Genomic DNA, 19,804 nt, shown 5'->3' on the forward strand with positions numbered 1-19,804 from the left:
GAGGACCACTTAACTTTTTTTAGATTTTTCTACCTGGATCATTTAGCATGCATCAGGATACAAGTTTCATGAGTTTGTTTATAAAATAATTTTGCTGATCCAAAATTCAAAGCAGTGACTGATTCCATTGGTTGAGTTTTAGTATTTGTTTCTTTTTGCCAATTTTAAGTTCATTCAGTGACCTTGGTCAATTTATTTTTTCTTTAATAAAGGGTTACAAACAGATTAGTTGGCACCTGTAAGGTGAAAAAAACAATAAGCTCTCAAAGACCAAGCTGTGAATATATTCAATGTACTCTTTTATTTTGAAAGCCAATAAAAAATAAATAAAATAAGCATTGTAAGAAAAAACACAAACCCATCCCTGATTTGTAAAGTCTCCTCACATCACATTTACATTATTTACTGAGTGAATTTCAGAGGAACACCGTGGTTCTTCTCTTTTATGAGACACTCCTTCAGGAGGGGTCATGTTGGGTAGAGGTGTGAGGAGGGTCGTGTTGCAGATCTGGTAGCAGGTTTGGTTCTGTCCATCATCTTCGGCTCTGTATGCCGTCAGACACAGGTCGAGCCACGGACGCTCACCTGACAAAAAGCCAAAGTTACAAACCTGAGACGGCCTTTAATCCTGAGAGCTGCCGGTGAAATCAGACTGAGCTCCTAAACAGTTTCTATGGTGCCAAAACACGAGTGTGTTCAGTGGAAGAAGAGTCTGTTTAAGGAATTCTGAGTATCTATCTGTTAAATGACACAGACATGTTTATAAATGAAAAAATGAATTCCTTTAACGTGTTTAAAGCAGTCGCTGATCATCTTCGTGGTGCATTTGGACATCGGTGACTCTCTCTACCACCACCGGGTTTCTTTTAATAGTAGTTTGTAAATAAACACAAGCTAATTCAGTTGCTGTAGGCTTTACAGCATAAAGCACATAACTGATTCAGTAGAAAAGTTTTTTGTCCTCTCTTAAGGGTTGTTACTGTTGACTTACGTACCCATGCTACCCTCTGGTGGACAAAGGATGTCCATGCTTTGTCTGACCCTGCTCTGAGCCTCCTCGTTGGTGGACGCGTCCTCCGCCAACACGTTGAAGAACAGCTCCTGAAGGACGAAAAAAACACTCAGTGACATAGAAGGGACTTTCTTGATGTCAGCACTCTCAGCTTATTCCTTAAATGCTCTGACAGAGCTGTGTTCTTCTGGATTTTCAGCCATCAGGACCATGGATCAGAGGCTGCACGAACCCTAATAGAGCCACTTGGAACTTTGACACATCCTTTGTAGTTTTTGGACCACTTTTGAAAAGAATTATCCATCCTTCCATCCATCCATCCATTCTCTTCCGCTTGTTCCGAAGACGGGTTGTGGGCGCAGTAGCTTGAGCAGGGAGTGAGCTGGATGTACTGTCTGAATGGTTATGAAGTTGTCTCACTACTGTGATCTATTTTTCGTCTGTACATTTTTCAGCATCTTCGTCCTGCAGTTTTCAGCTATTTCAACAAATCATAAATCAAATCATTCAGCTCTTTCAGGACAATCCTGCTATGACTTTAGGTATTAGTGCAACTTTAGCTGTTTGAAATATTTAGCCTTTTCTGCCATTTTTTCTCCTATAAAATTAATTAAGCTCATTTTCCATCCTTTAGATCTTTAGATCTGTTTACAACCTTTTACTGCTCCTTTAACATTTTGTTCTGCTTCAGCTTCTTTCAGCTTCCTCAAAACTTTTTTCAGCTACTTTCAGCTGTTTTGTGCTCCTTTCTGAATATTTCTGCTAACAACACAATTTTTGTACTTTTTCTAATTTCTTTCAGCTAATTTCAGCTTGTTATGATCCATTCAGCTGATTTCTGCAAGTTTAAGCTTTTTCTGCAATTTCAAAGATTCAAGGTTCATTTGTCGTTCGCACCCCATGTGGTGCATGTGGTGGAACAAGATTATGTACACAGGGTCCCAGTGACATCCAACAATAAAATGTAAACGAAAAACAGTAATAAGATCTACGATATGAACTAAGAAAAACATCAGGTAAACATACACTAAGCACTAATAGCATAAAAACATTACATCGAAGAGCAGCACAAACATGAATGTGAGTGAGCAGATGAGCAGCATGAACACAGCAACATGAAATTGATCAGCAGCAACATGAAATACATCAGCAGCAACATGAAACAGATCAGCAGCAACATGATGTGATTTTTCACAGTGATTATTCTGGTTAGAGATTCATGAGTCTAACAGCCTCAAGGTAGAAGCTGTTCCTCAGTCTAGTGGTTCTACACTTAATGCTCCTCAACCTCCTTCCTGAGGGGAGTGGGGCAAAAAGTGTGTGTGCTGGGTGAGTGTGGTCCTTCATGATGCAGGTGGTCCTCTTCCTGCATCTGGAGGTGTAGATGTCTGTGATGGTGGGGAGACTGACTCCAACATCTTCTGTGCAGCCTTCACCACTCTCTGCAAAGCTTTTCTTTCTGCAGCTGTGCAGCCTCTATGCCACACGTTGATGCTGGAGCACAGGATGCTCTCCACTGCACACCTGTAGAAGGAGGTGAGGACTGAGCTTCCAGACCAGCTCGCCTCAGCCGTCGGAGGAAGTAGAGTCTCTGATGAGCTTTCTTCATCAGGCTGGTGGTGTTGTTGCTCCAGCTGAGGTTGTCATTCAGGTGTACACCCAAGTACTCGTAGCTGGAGACCACTTCCACTGCAGATCCTCCTATTTTCAGGGGGGTGTATGTGTGTTTGTTCCTTCTGAAGTCCAAAATCATCTCCTTTGTCTTCTTCACATTGATGTGAAAGTTGTTCTTCCTGCACCAGCTCTCCAGGTGTTCCACCTCCTGCCTGTAGCTGGACTCATCATTGTGATGCATCCCACCACCACTGTATCATTTACAAACTTTACAATGTGACAGCCTGGATGAGTAGCTGCACAATCAGGAGAGGGCTCAACACACATCCCTGAGGAGAGCCAGTGCTCAGGGTTATGGTGGAGGAGGAGAAGTTGTGGATCCTCACAGACTGAGGTCTGTTTGTTAAGAAGTCTAGTACCCAGTTGCAAATGAAGGAGCTTAGTCCTAGTGTGAATATTCGGCTACTATTTAGGCGTTTTCTATGCTAATTACAGCTTTTTCGGGTAATTTCACATTTTTATGCACTCATTTCAACTTTTTTCTGCCTAATTCTGCAAAAATGTGCTCGCTCCACTTCCTTCTGATAATGTACACTTCTTTCTGCTTTTTAGCTACTTTTAAGCTGCTTTTTTGGTCACTAATTTCGGCTTCTTTTTTTTCAGATAATCTGTTTTGTGTTCATTTCTGCTTCTTTCGGCCTAATTAGGCAAACATGTTCTTTCTGCTGTCTTCTGCTAAATTCATGCCTGGCAAGTTCTTCAGCAATAAGCATTCTCACTGCATTTTCTCTAGTTGGATTTAGTTTGTGAAAGTTCTCACAGTTTGGGGCTATGAGACAAACCAGAACAACAAAAGTTGGGAGTTAGATGCTGACAGCAGGAGCGCAGTGTTGGTAAAGATGTTTAGCTGTTTGTGTCCTGGGTGTCTTACAGAAGGCCAGGACAAATGTTGGAACAAAGACTGTTGTGAATCAGTATCTTTGATGATCTATAATAGTTTTGAAGTTATGTATTTGTTGTTATTGAGCTTTTAATACGGAGCTGTTTGAGTTGTGTCTTGTTGAGACGCCACAACAAATTATTTTCACAGTTTGAACATACAGCTCAAACTTTCTCTCCAATTTGAGATCAATTCTTGATTTTCTTTGAGAGCTGACATCTGAATCTCCAACTCACCGTGTGTTTCATCAGGAGTACATTCAATGTGTCCGTCGAGTCCTGCAGCTCCAGTTTCAGCAGAAGGACAAACTGCAGCAGCTGAACACCAAGAGCTGCAGAACCAGAGAGGACAGCATCAATATCAGAGGCATGCTGACCTGAGAGCAGCACATGATAAACAACTTTTACAACTCACTGAGCGGAGAAGAGAAACTAACACAAATCACTGACAACACACCAACAGCAGCTCAACAGTTTAAAAACTCAATGTATGTGAATAAAGTCCAGTTTAGAGGTCTGTGTCTGAGGTTATAGGCTTCCAGCAGCGAGGCTCCTAGATGGTCTGTCCTCAGAGCTCTTTCATCATGTTCATTTTAGGGCAAACTTGACTTCACCTTTTCCTGCAATTTACTCTCAATCACCCACAAATAGATTTGGGCAAAATGTTCTCAATCAGCAATCATTGGGGGGAGTGGGGTGGGGGTTGGGCAAAAAGAATATAAAGTTAGATGTGGAATCACTTAAAAAAATAAACCAGTTTGTGTTGACATTAAGAGCGGCAGGTATCTTTGCCACACTGACAGCAGACATGCTCATGTCATCATTAGGTAGACATAAGACCAGGACAGTCGTCCTCCAATGCAAGAGTTGGAGGTTCGAATCCACCAGCAGTCACATGCTGAAGTGTCCCTGGGCAAGACACTGAACCTCGTTGCCTCCGATGTGTGTCCCATCAGTGAATGAATGTGAAAAAGCTCTGATTAGTCTCTTTAGAATGATTTGTTCAATTAGCTTTGTAGAGATCTAGTAGAGAGCTGTATGAATGGGTAAATGAGGACACAGCTTGTAATGTAAAGCACCTTGTGTATCTCGATAAGATAGAAAGGTGCTATATAAGTACAGTCCATTTACCATTTATAAGACTGGAATCTGGAAGTTGAAGCCTGACCAGGATCAGCTGGTTCCAGTTCAGGACTTAAATCCCACCTTCTCTATGTAAACAAAAATACACTACCCTTGGTAAAAAACATAACACACATCAGATAATAATATTTCATGTGCTGACTTTTGTTTGTTCACATCAACACCATAATTGTGTGTAAGGCAATCAGCCTGTCGCATTGCTGATGTGTTATGGAGGCCCAGGATGCTTCGATAGCGGCCTTAAGCTCATCCAGGGTGTTGGGTCTTGCGCCTCTCAACTTTCTCTTCACAATATCCCACAGGTTCTCTATGGGGTTCAGGTCAGGAGAGTTGGCAGGCCAATTGAGCACAGTAATACCATGGTCAGTAAACCATTTACCAGTGGTTTTGGCACTGTGAGCAGGTGCCAGGTCGTGCTGAAAAATGAAATCTTCATCTCCATAAAGCTTTTCAGCAGATGGAAGCATGAAGTGCTCCAAAATCTCCTGATAGCTAGCTGCATTGACCCTGCCCTTGATAAAACACAGTGGACCAACACCAGCAGATGACATGGCACCCCAGACCATCACTGACTGTGGGTGCTTCACACTGGACTTCTGGCATTTTGGCATTTCCTTCTCCCCAGTCTTCCTCCAGACTCTGGCACCTTGATTTCCGAATGACATGCAAAATGTGCTTTCATCCGAAAAAAGTACTTTGGACCACTGAGCAACAGTCCAGTGCTGCTTCTCTCTAACCCAGGTCAGGCGCTTCTGCCGCTGTTTCTGGTTCAAAAGTGGCTTGACCTGGGGAATGCGGCACCTGTAGCCCATTTCCTGCACACGCCTGTGCACGGTGGCTCTGGATGTTTCTACTCCAGACTCAGTCCACTGCTTCCGCAGGTCCCCCAAGGTCTGGAATCGGCCCTTCTCCACAATCCTCCTCAGGGTCCGGTCACCTCTTCTCGTTGTGCAGCGTTTTCTGACACACTTTTCCCTTCCCACAGACTTCCCACTGAGGTGCCTTGATACAGCACTCTGGGAACAGCCTATTCGTTCAGCAATTTCTTTCTGTGTCTTACCCTCTTGCTTGAGGGTGTCAATGATGGCCTTCTGGACAGCAGTCAGGTCGGCAGTCTTATCCATGATTGCGGTTTTGAGTAATGAACAAGGCTGGGAGTTTTTAAAAGCATCAGGAATCTTTTGCAGGTGTTTAGAGTTACGTCGTTGATTCAGATGGTTAGGTTAATAGCTTGTTTAGAGAACCTTTTCATGATATGCTCATTTTTTGGGACAGGCATTTTGGGTTTTCATGAGCTGTATGCCATAATCATCAGTATTAAAACAATTAAAGACCTGAAATATTTCAGTTGGTGTGCAATGAATCTGAAATATATGAAAGTTTCATTTTTATCATAACATTATGGAAAATAATGACCTTTATCACAATATGCAAATTTTTTGAGAAGGCCCTGTATACATACATATATATACACACACACATATACATACATATATATATATATATATATATATATATATATACATACACATACATACATACATATATATATATGATATACATTTTTACAAAAATACTAACTGAAGAGTGAATTCTGAAATAAATTCAGTTTTTTTTTGGTATAATCAAAAACCACTCACCTTGAGAGCAACAAAAAAGGAAAAATATGAACAGATATAACCTTTTCCAAGGTGCTGTGTTCAGTTTCAGAGTTTTAATCATATGAAATTAATTTACTGTTTTTTTCTGATGGTCCTATTGCACTAAACATTTCTCCAAAAACGTCTTACCTTCTGCAATAACCTTCTCGTCAATCTCCTCCAACATGTCGAAGCTCGGCTTCCTCAATATGGCCTTGGAGCACCGCTGACACCTGCAGCACACACAGGAAATCAGGAGCTGAAAAAGCTGCAGAATGGCAGCCAACACACACACAGGTTTAGAGTGTGTATGCTGCTGGAGCAATGCAAACGGACCGCTCAACAAAAAAATCTGCTGTGTGCTAAATAACAGCTGAAATCTGTTATACAAGGCTGAACACTAACTCAAAGCTAAAAAGAAGCTAAATGTTAGTTAAAAGAAAAAAAATTGGAACATGTACTGCTTAAAGCAGCAGAAAATTTTCATTCATTCATTCAACCTTTATTTAAACACATAAGTCATAATGAGCCCCGAAGACTCATTTACAAGTGAGACCTGTTTGGACAGACAATAAAAAGGGGTGAAAAATGATACATAGATTTTGGAGAAAAAAAATCCTAACACACTTTTGACCTTTGTTTGAAGGTCAAAAATGTGATAATGAAAAAAAAAATCTTGCACACTGGCACATAATGACGCCAACATTACATGGGGGGTGGACGCAAGGGCGGTAAGCAGCCAGAGACAACACACAGAGGCACTACAGAGTTCAGATAAAATCACTCAGTTCATAAAGTTCTCTCTGGAGAGATCCGTGCACACTTGGGGGGTGTCGAGGACGACCAGAGACGAATCCAGAGTCCTGAAATGATGACAGAATGTTTATTCAGCTGGGCTCCTCTGAAAAGTCCATGGAATTTCCTCAGTAGGAGGGGAAGGAGGGGTTAGCGCATCAGGTTTACAAAACATCCAGGTGGGTTGAGATAAGATGGCCAGTCAAGGCCAGTGAGGGAGCCAAATTCAGATAAACACGATTGTTTTGGGGACACACAGAACTTTAATGACATCTACCTTGAGTATGTGTTGGTCCACTCGAATTCGAAACGTCCAAATTAAATGACCATACCAATGGAACATGCTTGAGAATAATCCCCTAGATCTGATCCGTTCTGCCAAAAGTCTGGGTGTTTGAAGCACGAACCAAGCCATCATATAAGGCAGGCAGCCTGACCAGGTCCAGATTTGCTGCCAACAACTCCCTTGTTTGTTGATAGACCAGGAACCAGCCGAATCCAAAAAGCAGGAACCGGTTATCATAAATCCAATTATAAATGTGTCCTTAAAATCCACAGATGACAGCAGAGATAGACACGTCATCAAATCTTCAAAGTCGATGAGACATTCAGCTGCGTGCGTGCCAACAGGGCAAATCGGCTCGCCTAAGCCCGAGATCCTGAACTGTTTCAACAAACATTTTGTTGCTTCTGGTTCTTTATTTGATACAGTTACTAATGGAAGATCAGCCACTTCCCCTAATAACCAAACTTCTACAAATCAAATCCCTCCTACAAGTCAATCCTCAGTTAATCACAGCTTCTCTTTTTCTCCATTCTCAGTCAGTGAGGTCAATAAACTGTTAAAAGATCTTGACCCTAAAAAATCTGCAGGTCCTGATGAACTTCCACCTTATTTTTTAAGGCTGGCTGCTCATATCATCACAGTCCCTGTGACCCACATCTTCAATCTCTCCATAAGACAAAACTCCATCCAGACACTTGAAAACAGACTTTGTTCTTCCTTTGCTGAAGGGAGGTGACCCCCCCTCACTGAACAACTATGGACCAATCTCTAAACTTTGCATTTTAGCCAAGGTTCTAGAAAAACTGATAAACTCTCAAATCAAAAATTACCTGGACTCATTTAACATCTTACCTCCACATCAATCTGGTTTCAGGAAACAACACAGCACAACCACTGCTTCACTGAAGGTTCTTAATGACGTTGTTGAAGCACTGGATGCTAAGGATCATTGTGCTGCACTTTTCTTAGACCTGTCTAAAGATTCTGACACTGTGGATCAGAACATCTTGTGTCATAAACTCTCAGAAATCGGTTTCTCAGATCACACCATTGGTTGGTTCTCTAACTATCTTTCAGACCGGAGGCAATGTGTTCAACATAATGGTACTTCCTCCAGTTATTTAACAGTCAACAATGGTGTACCACAAGGCTCAGTCTTAGGACCCACCCTCTTTACAATCTACATACATAATGTAGGTAAAAACATCCCTAATGCATCCATACATTTCTATGCTGATGACACAGTTGTTTATTGTCGAGCTAAAACTGTTGCTAAGACTTTCCAGCTTTTGAAATCTGCATTCAACAGCATCCAGACTGATTTGTTTGCCTCAAACTTGTCCTAAATGCCGACAAAACCAAAGGGATGCTTTTTTCAAATAGGAAGTTGGTCCCAGCAGTTCTTCCTTCGATTTTATCCTCAAATGGTGTCCCCATTGAGTTTGTTGATACCTATAAATATTTCGGTATCTTGGTCGACTCACATCTCTCTTTTAAGCTTCATGTGGAAAACTTGATAAAGAACCTGAAAGTTAAACTGGGTTTCTTTTTCAGAAACAGATCCTGTCTAACCCTGAATGCTAGAAAATGCCTTGTTTCTGTGACTTTCCTTCCCTCAATTGATTATGGTGACATTATTTACATGAACGCTCCTACAAGAACCCTGCAGATGTTGGATGCTGTCTATCATGGTGCACTAAGATTCATAACTGGCTGTGATTATCGTACCCACCACTGCACCCTGTATTCACTGGTTAACTGGACATCATTAACTTCACGCAGACTCTCTCACTGGTATATTTTCATCTTTAAATCCCTTCTTGGTCTGCTGCCTTCATACATCTCCTCCTATATGTCTCTGCATGAGTGCAGCTACGGAGTGCGCTCTCAGGACCTTATTACCTGCAGTGTTCCCTAAATGAGGACTGAACTAGGCAAAAGGGCCTTCTCCGATTTATAGTATTTTTCCATTTTTGCATTGTCGGCTATCATGGATTTTTGATTTCCAAAAGCTACGTCACCGAAGTTTCATGTTGAATCAAAATGGCCACTTCAACTAACTTGCATGTTGAAACAAAACGACCACTTCACCTAACTTGCAAGTTGAAACAAAATGGCCACTTCACCTAATATGCATGTTGAATCAAAATGGCCACTTCACCTAACTTGCATGTATAACCAAAATGTCTTCGCAAGACAATGCTCTGCCTTAAATGCTGAACCAAAATGGCTCACAGCGTTATTCATTTTCCTGTATTTTATGTATGCTGAGGTAGCAATGGCAGCCATCTTGAATCAAAACGGCTCCAAATGTTAATCAGCTCTAGAGATAAGTCTGATGATTACTTTCTGCAAGTTTCAAACAAATCCAACAATGAGTTTCTGCTTTGTAGTTCAATAACTCAGAATGACCGAGTTATAGTCAATTTTGTGTTTGCTGAGGAAGCTATGGCAGCCATCTTGAATCAAAATGGCCGCTTCACCTAACTTGCATGTTGAATCAAAATGGCTGCTTAACCTACTTTGCATGTTTAACTAAAACGGTTTTGCAAGGTAATGCTCTGCCTTGCTTGTTGAACCAAAATGGCTCCCAGCGTTCTTCAGTCTCTATGAAAAGTTTTCTCCCGTTCATTTCCTATGGGAAATTTGGCATTTTTTTTAGCAAAAAATGTTGCCATGGTAACTCCAATTGCCAATAAAAGTAATAGCACACTTCTCGGGGCCGGGCCGGTCGTTTCGATATAACTTTTGTGGGGGTCCACGTTGCGGTTCGGGCCGCATTAACTGAGACGGAATAATAATAAAGAAAGAAAGAACGAAACCCTTATTGGGTGTAGAATAATAGGTGGCTTCCATGCATTTGCATTGGAAGCAGTCCATTGCAATGGACTGCTTCCAAATCAATAAAATGGCAGCCCCCAATAATAGGCGCCTTCCATGCATTGCATGGAGGCTAGTCCCCAATTAGAACACAAGCCACAATTAGAATAACAATACCTAAAAGCAGAATGACACTTTCTAGAAGTAGAATAACATTAGCTACAATTAGAATAACACTAGCTACAATTAGAATAACACTAGCTAAAATAGTATACACCACTAGCTTAAAGTAGCATACAACATTAAGTAAAAGTAGTATACCACTAGCTAAAAGTAGCATATATCACTAGCTAAAAGTAACATAAAATTAGCTACAATTAGAATAAAACTAGCTAAAAGCAGAATAACACTTGCTAAAAGTAGCATAACACTAGTTGCAGTTAGCATACCACTAGCTAAGAGCAGCATAACATTAGCTAAAAGTGCAATACTAGCTAAAATAAGCATAAAACATTCAATACCACAAAAGACAAGCTAAAAATAGAAAAAAATACTACTTAAAACCCCAAAGTAGGAAAAAGGTAATTAAAACTAAAAGTAGTCAAATAATGGTAGCTAAAAGTAAATAAAAGTTAAAAGTGGCAAAATTGTGGCTAAAATTGAGAGTAGGAAAAGGCTAGCAAAAGCCAAAGTAGTAACGTTTAAAAGCAAAAGGCTAGCCAAAAGTACCAAAAGGAATGCTAAAACATGTAAAGCTTAAAGTAGCAGAATGATTACTGTATGTTAAAAGTAGAAGGATGGTAGGTAAAAACTAGAACTAGAGTGACAAAAAAAAGGCAAGTTTCCTAGAACCAATTTCAAAGAGAAAAATGTTATTGTAGGAATTCAAGAAATCTCAGTCTAATTCTATGGAGAAAATATATTTTTAAGTTATAACAGCAACATTCCAAATGAGCTGAAGGTTTTGTATTCTGAATGGTTAAAACAGCAGTGAGTGGAAATGATTAGATTGCAATATACATACGGTCCCTCCTTAAGAACCATGATGTTGATAAAACCCTGAGCTATCAGGAGGCACCTGTGTTATTATGGGGTGTATCCCTCAGACAGCAAACAACCACAGCAGCTGTGGCTGACAGAGCTTCTCTGTGTCAAGTGCATTTCTGACCTGTAGTATCTTCTTCTGCCTCGGAACAGGAAAGGTGCAGATGGGTCAAGCAGAGCCAGGTGGCCTCCTGATGACATCACAGGAACAAGGTTTGGGTAGCCTTCTGCTAACCGACACGTCTCTTCCAGGGTGGAACCTGAAAAATAAACAAGGGTCACCTTCTGTTGGACAACACATCACAGCACGTCAGTGATGACAAAGAGTGAAGCCTTACCATGGAGGAAAATCAGGTCGTTGGCTGTTTCATCAGCCACTAGCTGGGTGCACAGGTAAACGCCCAGAGCTCGATCCAAGGATGCCAGGGAACCTCCGGGGCGGTAAACATATCCTGACTGGAGCCACGGTGGAGAACTGCAGGATTCAGAGTGCCGAGAGGCCTCAGAAAAAATACCTGCCACCACCTCATCATCGGGAACGTCCTGACTGACAGAGTGCACCAAAAACATGTTACAAATTTGATTTTAGGAACTTTCAGGAATATTTACATGTTTAAAGGAAGGTCTGTATGGTTTGTTTAAATTTTATAAAAATAAATCTAAAAAACTAAACTGTGAAAATACAGGGTGAACGCAGCTGAAACTGAACTGTAAAAGTTAATAAATGCTGAACAGCCGCTTAAGTGATCCAAACCATAACTAAAAACATTGAGGGGAAAAGTAGCTAAAAGCTAAAATTACCAAAACCAAAGCTAAACATTACAGCTAATAGTTAAAATGAGCAAATCTGCAGCTAAATGCTACAATTTGCAGATCAGCAGTAAAAAGTTAAGAGCTAAAATCAAGAAAACAAACATTCAAAAAGCTCAAATTAGTTAAAACTTAAAATCCAAATTAAAAACAGTATTTTTTTTTTTATTTAAGGTACTGAAACTACAAATATTAAAAATCATGGCACACATCTGAACGAGATCAGAGTCAGAGTCAGAGTTTCTTTATTGTCATTCGCACCACATGGGGTGGAGCGAAATTATGTACACAGGGTCCCAGTTACATCCAACAATAAAATGTACAAGAAAAACAGTAACCCTAACCCTAACCCTAACCCTAACCCTAACCAAACAGTAATAACATCTAAGATATGAACTAAGAAAAACATCAACTAAATATATACTAAGCACTCATAACATAAAAACATTGAACATCAGCACAAACATGAACATGAGTCTGTGAGCAGATGTGCACGCATGAACACATCAACATTGAAACAGATCAGCAGCAACATGATATGGTTTTTCACAGTGATTATTCTAGTTAGATTCATGAGTCTACCAGCCTCAGGGTAGAAGCTGTTCCTCAGTCTAGTGGTTCTACACTTAATGCTCCTTAACCTCCTTCCTGAGGGGAGTGGGGCAAAAAGTGTGTGTGCTGGGTGAGTGGGGTCCTTCATGACGCAGGTGGCCCTCTTCCTGCATCTGGAGGTGTAGATGTCTGTGATGGTGGGGAGGCTGATTCCGACAGATTTCTGTGCAGCCTTCACCACTCTCTGCAAAGCTTTTCTTTCTGCAGCTGTGCAGCCTCCATGCCACACATTGATGCTCGAGCACAGGATGCTCTCCACTGCACACCTGTAGAAGGAGGTGAGGACTGAGCTTCCCAGACCAGCTCGCCTCAGCCGTCTGAGGAAGTAGAGTCTCTGATGAGCTTTCTTGATCAGGCTGGTGGTGTTGTTGCTCCAGCTGAGGTTGTCATTCATGTGTACACCCAAGTACTTGTAGCTGGAGACCACTTCCACCACAGATCCTCTTATGTTCAGGGGGGTGTAGGTGTTTTTGTTCCTTCTGAAGTCCACAATCATCTCCTTTCTCTTCTTCACATTGATGTGAAGGTTATTCTCTCTGCACCAGCTCTCCAGGTGTTCCACCTCTTGCCTGTAGCTGGACTCATCATTGTTTGTGATGCATCCCACCACCGCTGTATCATCTGCAAACTTTACAATGTGACAGCCTGGATGGGTAGCTGCACAATCATATGTGAGCAGAGTAAACAGGAGGGGGCTCAACACACATCCCTGAGGAAAGCCAGTGCTGAGGGTTATGGTGGAGGAGGAGAGGTTGTGGATCCTCACTAACTGTGGTCTGTTTGTTAAAAAGTCTAGTACCCAGTTGCAGATGGAGGGGCTTAGTCCTAGTGTGGATAGTTTGTCCATCAGGGTTTGGGGGATCATGGTGTTGAAGGCGGATGTGAAGTCCACAAAGAGCATACGGACGTAAGAGTTTTTCTGCTCCAGGTGGTTGAGTGCAGTGTGGACCACAGAGGAGATTGCATCCTCTGTTGATCGGTTCTCACGGTATGCGTACTGATGAGGGTCCTCGTTGATGTTGATGGTTGTTTTGATGTGAGTCATGACCAGTTTTTCAAAGCATTTAGCGACTATCGGGGTGAGGGCCACTGGCCGATAGTCATTCAGACCAGTCACTGTAGAGCTTTTTGGGACTGGGATGATGGTGGCAGTCTTCAGGCAGGTGGGAACTGTCTCCAGGGTAAGTGAGGTGTTAAAGATGTCTGCCAGCACCTCACAGAGCTGATCAGCACATTCCTTCAACACTTTTCCGGGGATGTTGTCTGGGCCAGTTGCTTTGTGCGGATTAATCCTCCTGAAGGTACTCCTTACTTCTGCTGAGGTCACGCTGAGATGCTCTTCATCCGGTGGCGAGGTGAGTCTGGTGCTGGGTGGTCTGTTCGGGTCTTCAAAGCGTGCATAGAACTTGTTGAGGGCATCAGGCAGAGATGGGTCTTTGGGGCATTGTTCACTCCTTCCTTTATAATCTGTTATGCACTTAATGCCCCTCCACATGCTCCGAGGGTCTTGTGAGATGAATTGACCCTCGATCCTCTTTGCATATGTGGCCTTGGCCCTCTTAATACCAGCAACCAGCTCTTTTCTTGTCCTACTCAGCTCCTCTGAGTTTCCAGACCTGAAGGCAGTGTTCCTGGCTTCCAGCAGGGTACGCACCTCTGCATTCAGCCAAGGTTTTCTGTTTGGGTAGCTTTTAACATTTCTGATAGTGGAGACAGTGTCAGTACATGTACTAATGTAACCCAGAACTGAGGATGTGTATTGGTCAAGATCAAGCGAACCTTCATTTTCAGCAGCTTCTCTGAAAACCTGCCAGTCTGTTCGATCAAAACAATCTCTCAGTATGGGTCCACTGTCCTGGCTCCAACATTTAACTTTCTTTTGTACCGGTCTGGAGCGTCTCAGCGGGGGCATGTAAGCAGGAGCCAGGAAGATTGAGATGTGGTCTGACAGTCCTAGGTGGGGGCGGGGTTCGGCTTTGTATGCATTTTTTACGTTCGTGTAAACACGGTCCAGCGTGCGGTCTCCACGTGTCGGAATCGTCACATGCTGATTAAAGCTTGGGAGACAGTCCTTTAGATTCACGTGGTTAAAGTCTCCGGCTACCACGTACAGAGCCTCGGGGTGTTTGCTCTGCAGCGAGCTGATGATATCATGTAGCTCCTGCAGTGATTCATTAGCATTAGCGTCCGGAGGAATGTAAACGACAGAGATGAAAGTCACTGTGAACTCTCGGGGTAGATAATGTGGCCGACATTTCACTGTTATTTGCTCCAAAGCCTTCGAGCATGAGCTATTTACAACAGTACAGTTCGTGCACCAACTTTTACTCACGTAAATACACACTCCGCCTCCCCGTGATTTCCCCGTTAGCTCGCTGCAGCGGTCCGCTCGAAAAAAAAGTCTGTCATCCAGCTGGAAGACTTCGCTGTCACCCTCACGGACTTCTGCAGTGAGGTTATGCCGACATGGCCAGAGCTCAAACACCTCCTCACTCTACATTTGGGGCCAACAAATTTCTACAAGATCAGGGCTAGCCTGGAAGGTAACCATGCCTGTCAAAATCCAAGGTTTGACGATGCTGATAATGATTGCTACCGTCATGCACTGACTACCCTGTGCAACACCCTGAAGGCCACCTTCTCCAGACAAGTAAACATGGACAAAATCTCAGCATGTAAACAAAGGCCTGACGAAGCAGTTGATGACTACTGAACTCGACTGCATGAAAAGTTCAAAGAAAACTCAGGTATTGATGAACCACAGAACCTGGGTAAAACAAGAGAAGTCTGGGAAACCCACCTTTGTCAAGCTTTTAGGAATGGGTTACTCTCACCCATCCCTTCAGGGTTGACCTGCTTCCTGTGTGGGTGTAGAAGATGCATGCCTGTATGAGCTACGCCGTCATGCCAAACATGCTCAAAAACTCCAGGAAGAAAAGAGAGCATCAGACAAAAAGCTGAAAACTGAACTGAAAAACAAAGCACACTTGGCACTGGTCCAGACCATGCAAAACCAGAGTGTGGGAGACCACCGACACCAGAACCAACAACCACCACCACAACCACCATCTTACAACGGCAGGCGCAAACCACCTGGTGCTCGTGGCCAGAGTTTTCCACCACAACGTGACAGAGGACCAGGTCACAACAAATGCTTCTTGTGTGGTTCACTTGACCACTGGCAGAGGAACTGTTCCAGAGCCAATGGTCCTCCCCAAAATAATTCGGTCTACAATGGCCCTCTACATTCGACCTGACCTGCGGAGGCTGGAGTGACACGGGAGGAGCAGACGGCCGTCCAACCACCCGACTCGTCCCTTCAGATGAGTACACACACACACACACACACACACACACACACACACACACACACACACACACACACACACACACACACACAGCTATGTAAAATACACATCTGAAGCTTTTAAATCTTATCCACTGCTAACTCTCTCGGTTGCTAGCAAAAAACTCAGTTTTCTCATTGATTCTGGTGCCACATACTCTGTTATAAAGGCCTCAGAGGCCCCTCATTTGAAAATGAGTGAAAAGTTTTTGTTTTCTACCGGTGCTTCTGGTGTGGCAGTGCATGAGAGGTTTTCTGACCCTGTGCCTTGCACAGATCTTGGTGATGATAGCATGGGGCCCAAGACTGTTGAGCATAAGTTTCTCATTTCACCACACTGTCCTGTCAACTTATTAGCCAGGGATTTAATGCTGTCATTTGGATTAAACCTTTTGTCCACACCCACAGGGTTGCAAATCTCCCGCAGTCCTGCAGAAATTTCTTGCCCCACACTGACACACTCACAGTTTCCGTTTGTGTACCAGTGGTGCATCCTGATGGATCAAGCTGTCAATCTTGTGCAGCAGGCGCAGACTCTTGTTTCTCCTTCTGCTGTGGTTATGAAGCCATTGCACCTACACTGTATCGCCCACATCATGTAAGAGGCAGATGATCTTTACGGTGCTCCCTTTCTCAGCAATCCTGATGATCATTTGTCCTCTGAATTTTTGTTCTGGACACACACTATGTGTGCTTTATCTGTCAAGTTGGATCCAGCTAAGGTTAGATTCTTTACTATTTCTGACTCCTTCCCCCATATTTCTTTGGCCAAGGACTCCACTGACCATTGGTGTGACTTAGGCCTCTTCACGCTGAACTGGAAGGTCTTCTGCATGGAAGATCTTCTGCAGTGACAGGTGGAGCTCGAAGCCAAGGAGATGACGCCCTGCATGGCCTGAGGGGGCTCTGGTGGAGAGGACCGGGAAGAGTCGGGGACTTGCGGAGCTCCATCTAGATCAATCTGAATTATGTCGTTGGTCATCAAACACAAAAAATGCCTGGACTTGAGCATGAGACCACGGTGTTGTCATTATTACTTTTTAAAATCTTAAAAATAGGTCCAGCCATTTCTCCGAGTTCCGAGTAAATGCAAATGCCAGATGGCTGTTTTAAAAAGTTTCTGAAAGACAAGTGACTCCACCCCCTAATCAATCAGTGACCGACAGTGTTCTGACGTCACGTTTTGGTGCTGGCTCGGCTCGCTTGGTCCCATTGCGAAGGAGGGACCAAAAAAGGAGTCAGTTCCACGAAAAAGTGCTAGAGGAAAACGGCTCGGAAGCATACCGAACAGATACCCTGAGGCATGCTCAATAATCCACGTAGAAAAATCTAAAAAAAGTTAAGTCTGGTCCTCTGGACATTCAAAAAACAAACAAACAAAAAAAAAACATACCGAACTGAGTTGAGTCATGCTGCAAAGGAGCTATGGAAAAGGGGGTTTGGTGGGTGACCTTTTTCATTCATTCAACCTTTATTTAGACAGGTTAATTCCATTAAGCCTCAGGGACTCATTTACGAGACCTGATTTCTTAGCAAAGGGTAATGACAACAGTGAATAACAATGACAACAATAGACAGTCACAAAAGAGGCATAAATTTCTTTTTTTTTTGCAAATCAAAACAAAATAACAACCAAAAGGACAATCAAAAGGAAAAGTAGTGAAAAAAACAGCTAGATTATAAGGCAGTGTAGAAAACTAAAAACAGGAACATGTCTGCATGGGTTTTTGCCAAGAACTTAACAGATGTTTGAAGCCACTTAGAGAGGTCAAGGTCGAAAGTTTCAGATCTTTTTGCAAGATATTCCAGGAAACAGGAGCAGAGTAGGAGAAGGTCTTTTTTGTCTAGTTCAGTCCTCACTGAGGGAACACTGCAGGTAATAATGTCCTGAGAGCGCACGCTGTAGCTGCACTCACACAGAGACATGTAGGAGATGTATGAAGGCAGCAGACCAAAAAGTGATTTAAAGATGAAAATGTACCAGTGAGAAAGTCTGTGTGAAGTTAATGGTGACCAGTTAACCAGTGAATACTGGGTGCAATGGTGGGTACGATAGTTACAGCCAGTTATGAATCTTAGTGCACCATGATAGACAGCATCCAACATCTGCAGCATCCAACATCTGCAGCATCCAACATCTGCAGGGTGCTTGTAAGGGCGTTCATATAGATAATGTCACCGTAGTCAATGGAGGGAAGGAAAGTCACAGATACAAGGTCTTTCCTAGCATTCAGATTTAGACAGGATCTGTTTCTGAAAAAGAAACCCAGTGTAACTTTCAGTTTCTTTACTAGGTTTTCCACGTGAAGCTTAAAAGAGAGATGCGAGTTGACCAAGATACACAAATATTTATAGGAATCAACAAACTCAATAGGGACACATTTGAGGATAAAATCGGAGGAAGAACTGCTGGGACCGACTTCCTGTTTGAAAAAAAGCACCCCTTTGGTTTTACCAGCATTTAAGACAAGTTTGAGGTGGAACAAATCTGACTGGATGGTGTCACATGCAGATTGCAAAAGCTGGAAAGCCTTAGCAACTGTTTTAGCTCAACAATAAACAACTGTGTCATCAGCACAGAAATGTAAGGATGAATCAGGTATGCTTTGACCTACATTACCTATGAAGATTGTAAAGAGGGTGGGTCCTATGACTGAGCCTTGTGGTAGACCATTGCTGACTTAAATAACTGGAGGAAATACCATTATGTTGAACACATTGCTTCCAATCTGAAAGATGGAGAACCAACCAATGGTATGATTTGAGAAACCGATTTCTGAGATCTTATGACACAAGATGTTACGATCCACAGTGTCAAAAGCTTTAGACAGGTCTAAGAAAAGTGCAGCACAATAATCCTTAGCATCCAGTGCTTCAACAACATCATTAAGAACCTTCAGTGAAGCAGTCGTCGTGCTGTGTCATTTCCTGAAACCAGATTGATGGAGAGGTAAGATGTGAAATGAGTCCAGGTAATTTTTGATTGAGAGTTTATCATTTTTCTAGAACCTTGGCTAAAATGCAGAGTTTAGAGATTGGTCGATAGTTCAGTGAGGTGGGGTCACCTCCCTTCAGCAAAGGAAGAACAAAGGCTGTTTTCCAAGTGTCTGGATGGAGTTTTGGCTAATGGACAGGTTTAAGATGTGGGACACCAGTACTGCGTTATGAGCAGCCAGCCTGAAGAAATAAGGTGGAATTTTATCTGGTCCTGCAGATTTTTTAGAGTCTAGACCTTTTAACAACTTATTAACCTCACTAAATGAGAACGGGGAAAGAGAAAAGGTGTGATTTACTGAAGATCGACTTGAAGGAGAGGTGTGGTTTGTAGAAGTTTGACTTTTAGGGGGAGTGGCTAATATACCATAAGTAAATGTGTCAAATTAAGAACTAGAAGCGACAAAATGTTTGTTGAAACAGTTCAGGATCTCGTGCTTATTTGACACAGGAACAGAGTTAACAAGAAGTTGAGATGGGAGGTCAGATGATTGGGAGCTGCCTGAGTGAGATTTGATGGTATCCCATAATCTTTTAGGGACATTTAGATTTTTGGAGTTCTGAGATAAGAAATAGTTACGTTTTGTAGCTTTGATGGAAGTTGTGCATTTAATCTAAAATCTTTTTTTTTAATTATTTGTCTGTCCCATTGGAGAATATCCCTCTAATAAAAATTGCTCAAGGTAAAGTTCTCGAGAGGGTCTCCAGTTATAAATACCTGGGCTTAATTATTGACGAGGAACTTTCTT

General features: G+C 42.5%; 1 protein-coding gene across 1 annotated transcript in view; it reads right to left on the reverse strand.

Annotated features, from left to right (window-relative positions):
* Positions 1-382: 382 nt before the first annotated feature.
* Positions 383-19,804, reverse strand: part of pot1 (protection of telomeres 1 homolog) — a 213,094-nt gene continuing 193,672 nt past the window's right edge. The window contains exons 13-18 of the mRNA XM_037683052.1: positions 11,632-11,840; positions 11,418-11,553; positions 6,499-6,581; positions 3,803-3,897; positions 996-1,101; positions 383-585 (exon numbers count right to left, since the gene is read on the reverse strand). Coding sequence (XP_037538980.1) covers positions 383-585; positions 996-1,101; positions 3,803-3,897; positions 6,499-6,581; positions 11,418-11,553; positions 11,632-11,840 — 832 coding nt within the window. The remainder of the gene's footprint in view (positions 586-995; positions 1,102-3,802; positions 3,898-6,498; positions 6,582-11,417; positions 11,554-11,631; positions 11,841-19,804) is intronic.

Source organism: Nematolebias whitei, chromosome 10 (genome assembly GCF_014905685.2).
Source record: "Nematolebias whitei isolate Nwh7 chromosome 10, NemWhi1, whole genome shotgun sequence".
Classification (NCBI taxonomy): domain Eukaryota; kingdom Metazoa; phylum Chordata; class Actinopteri; order Cyprinodontiformes; family Rivulidae; genus Nematolebias; species Nematolebias whitei.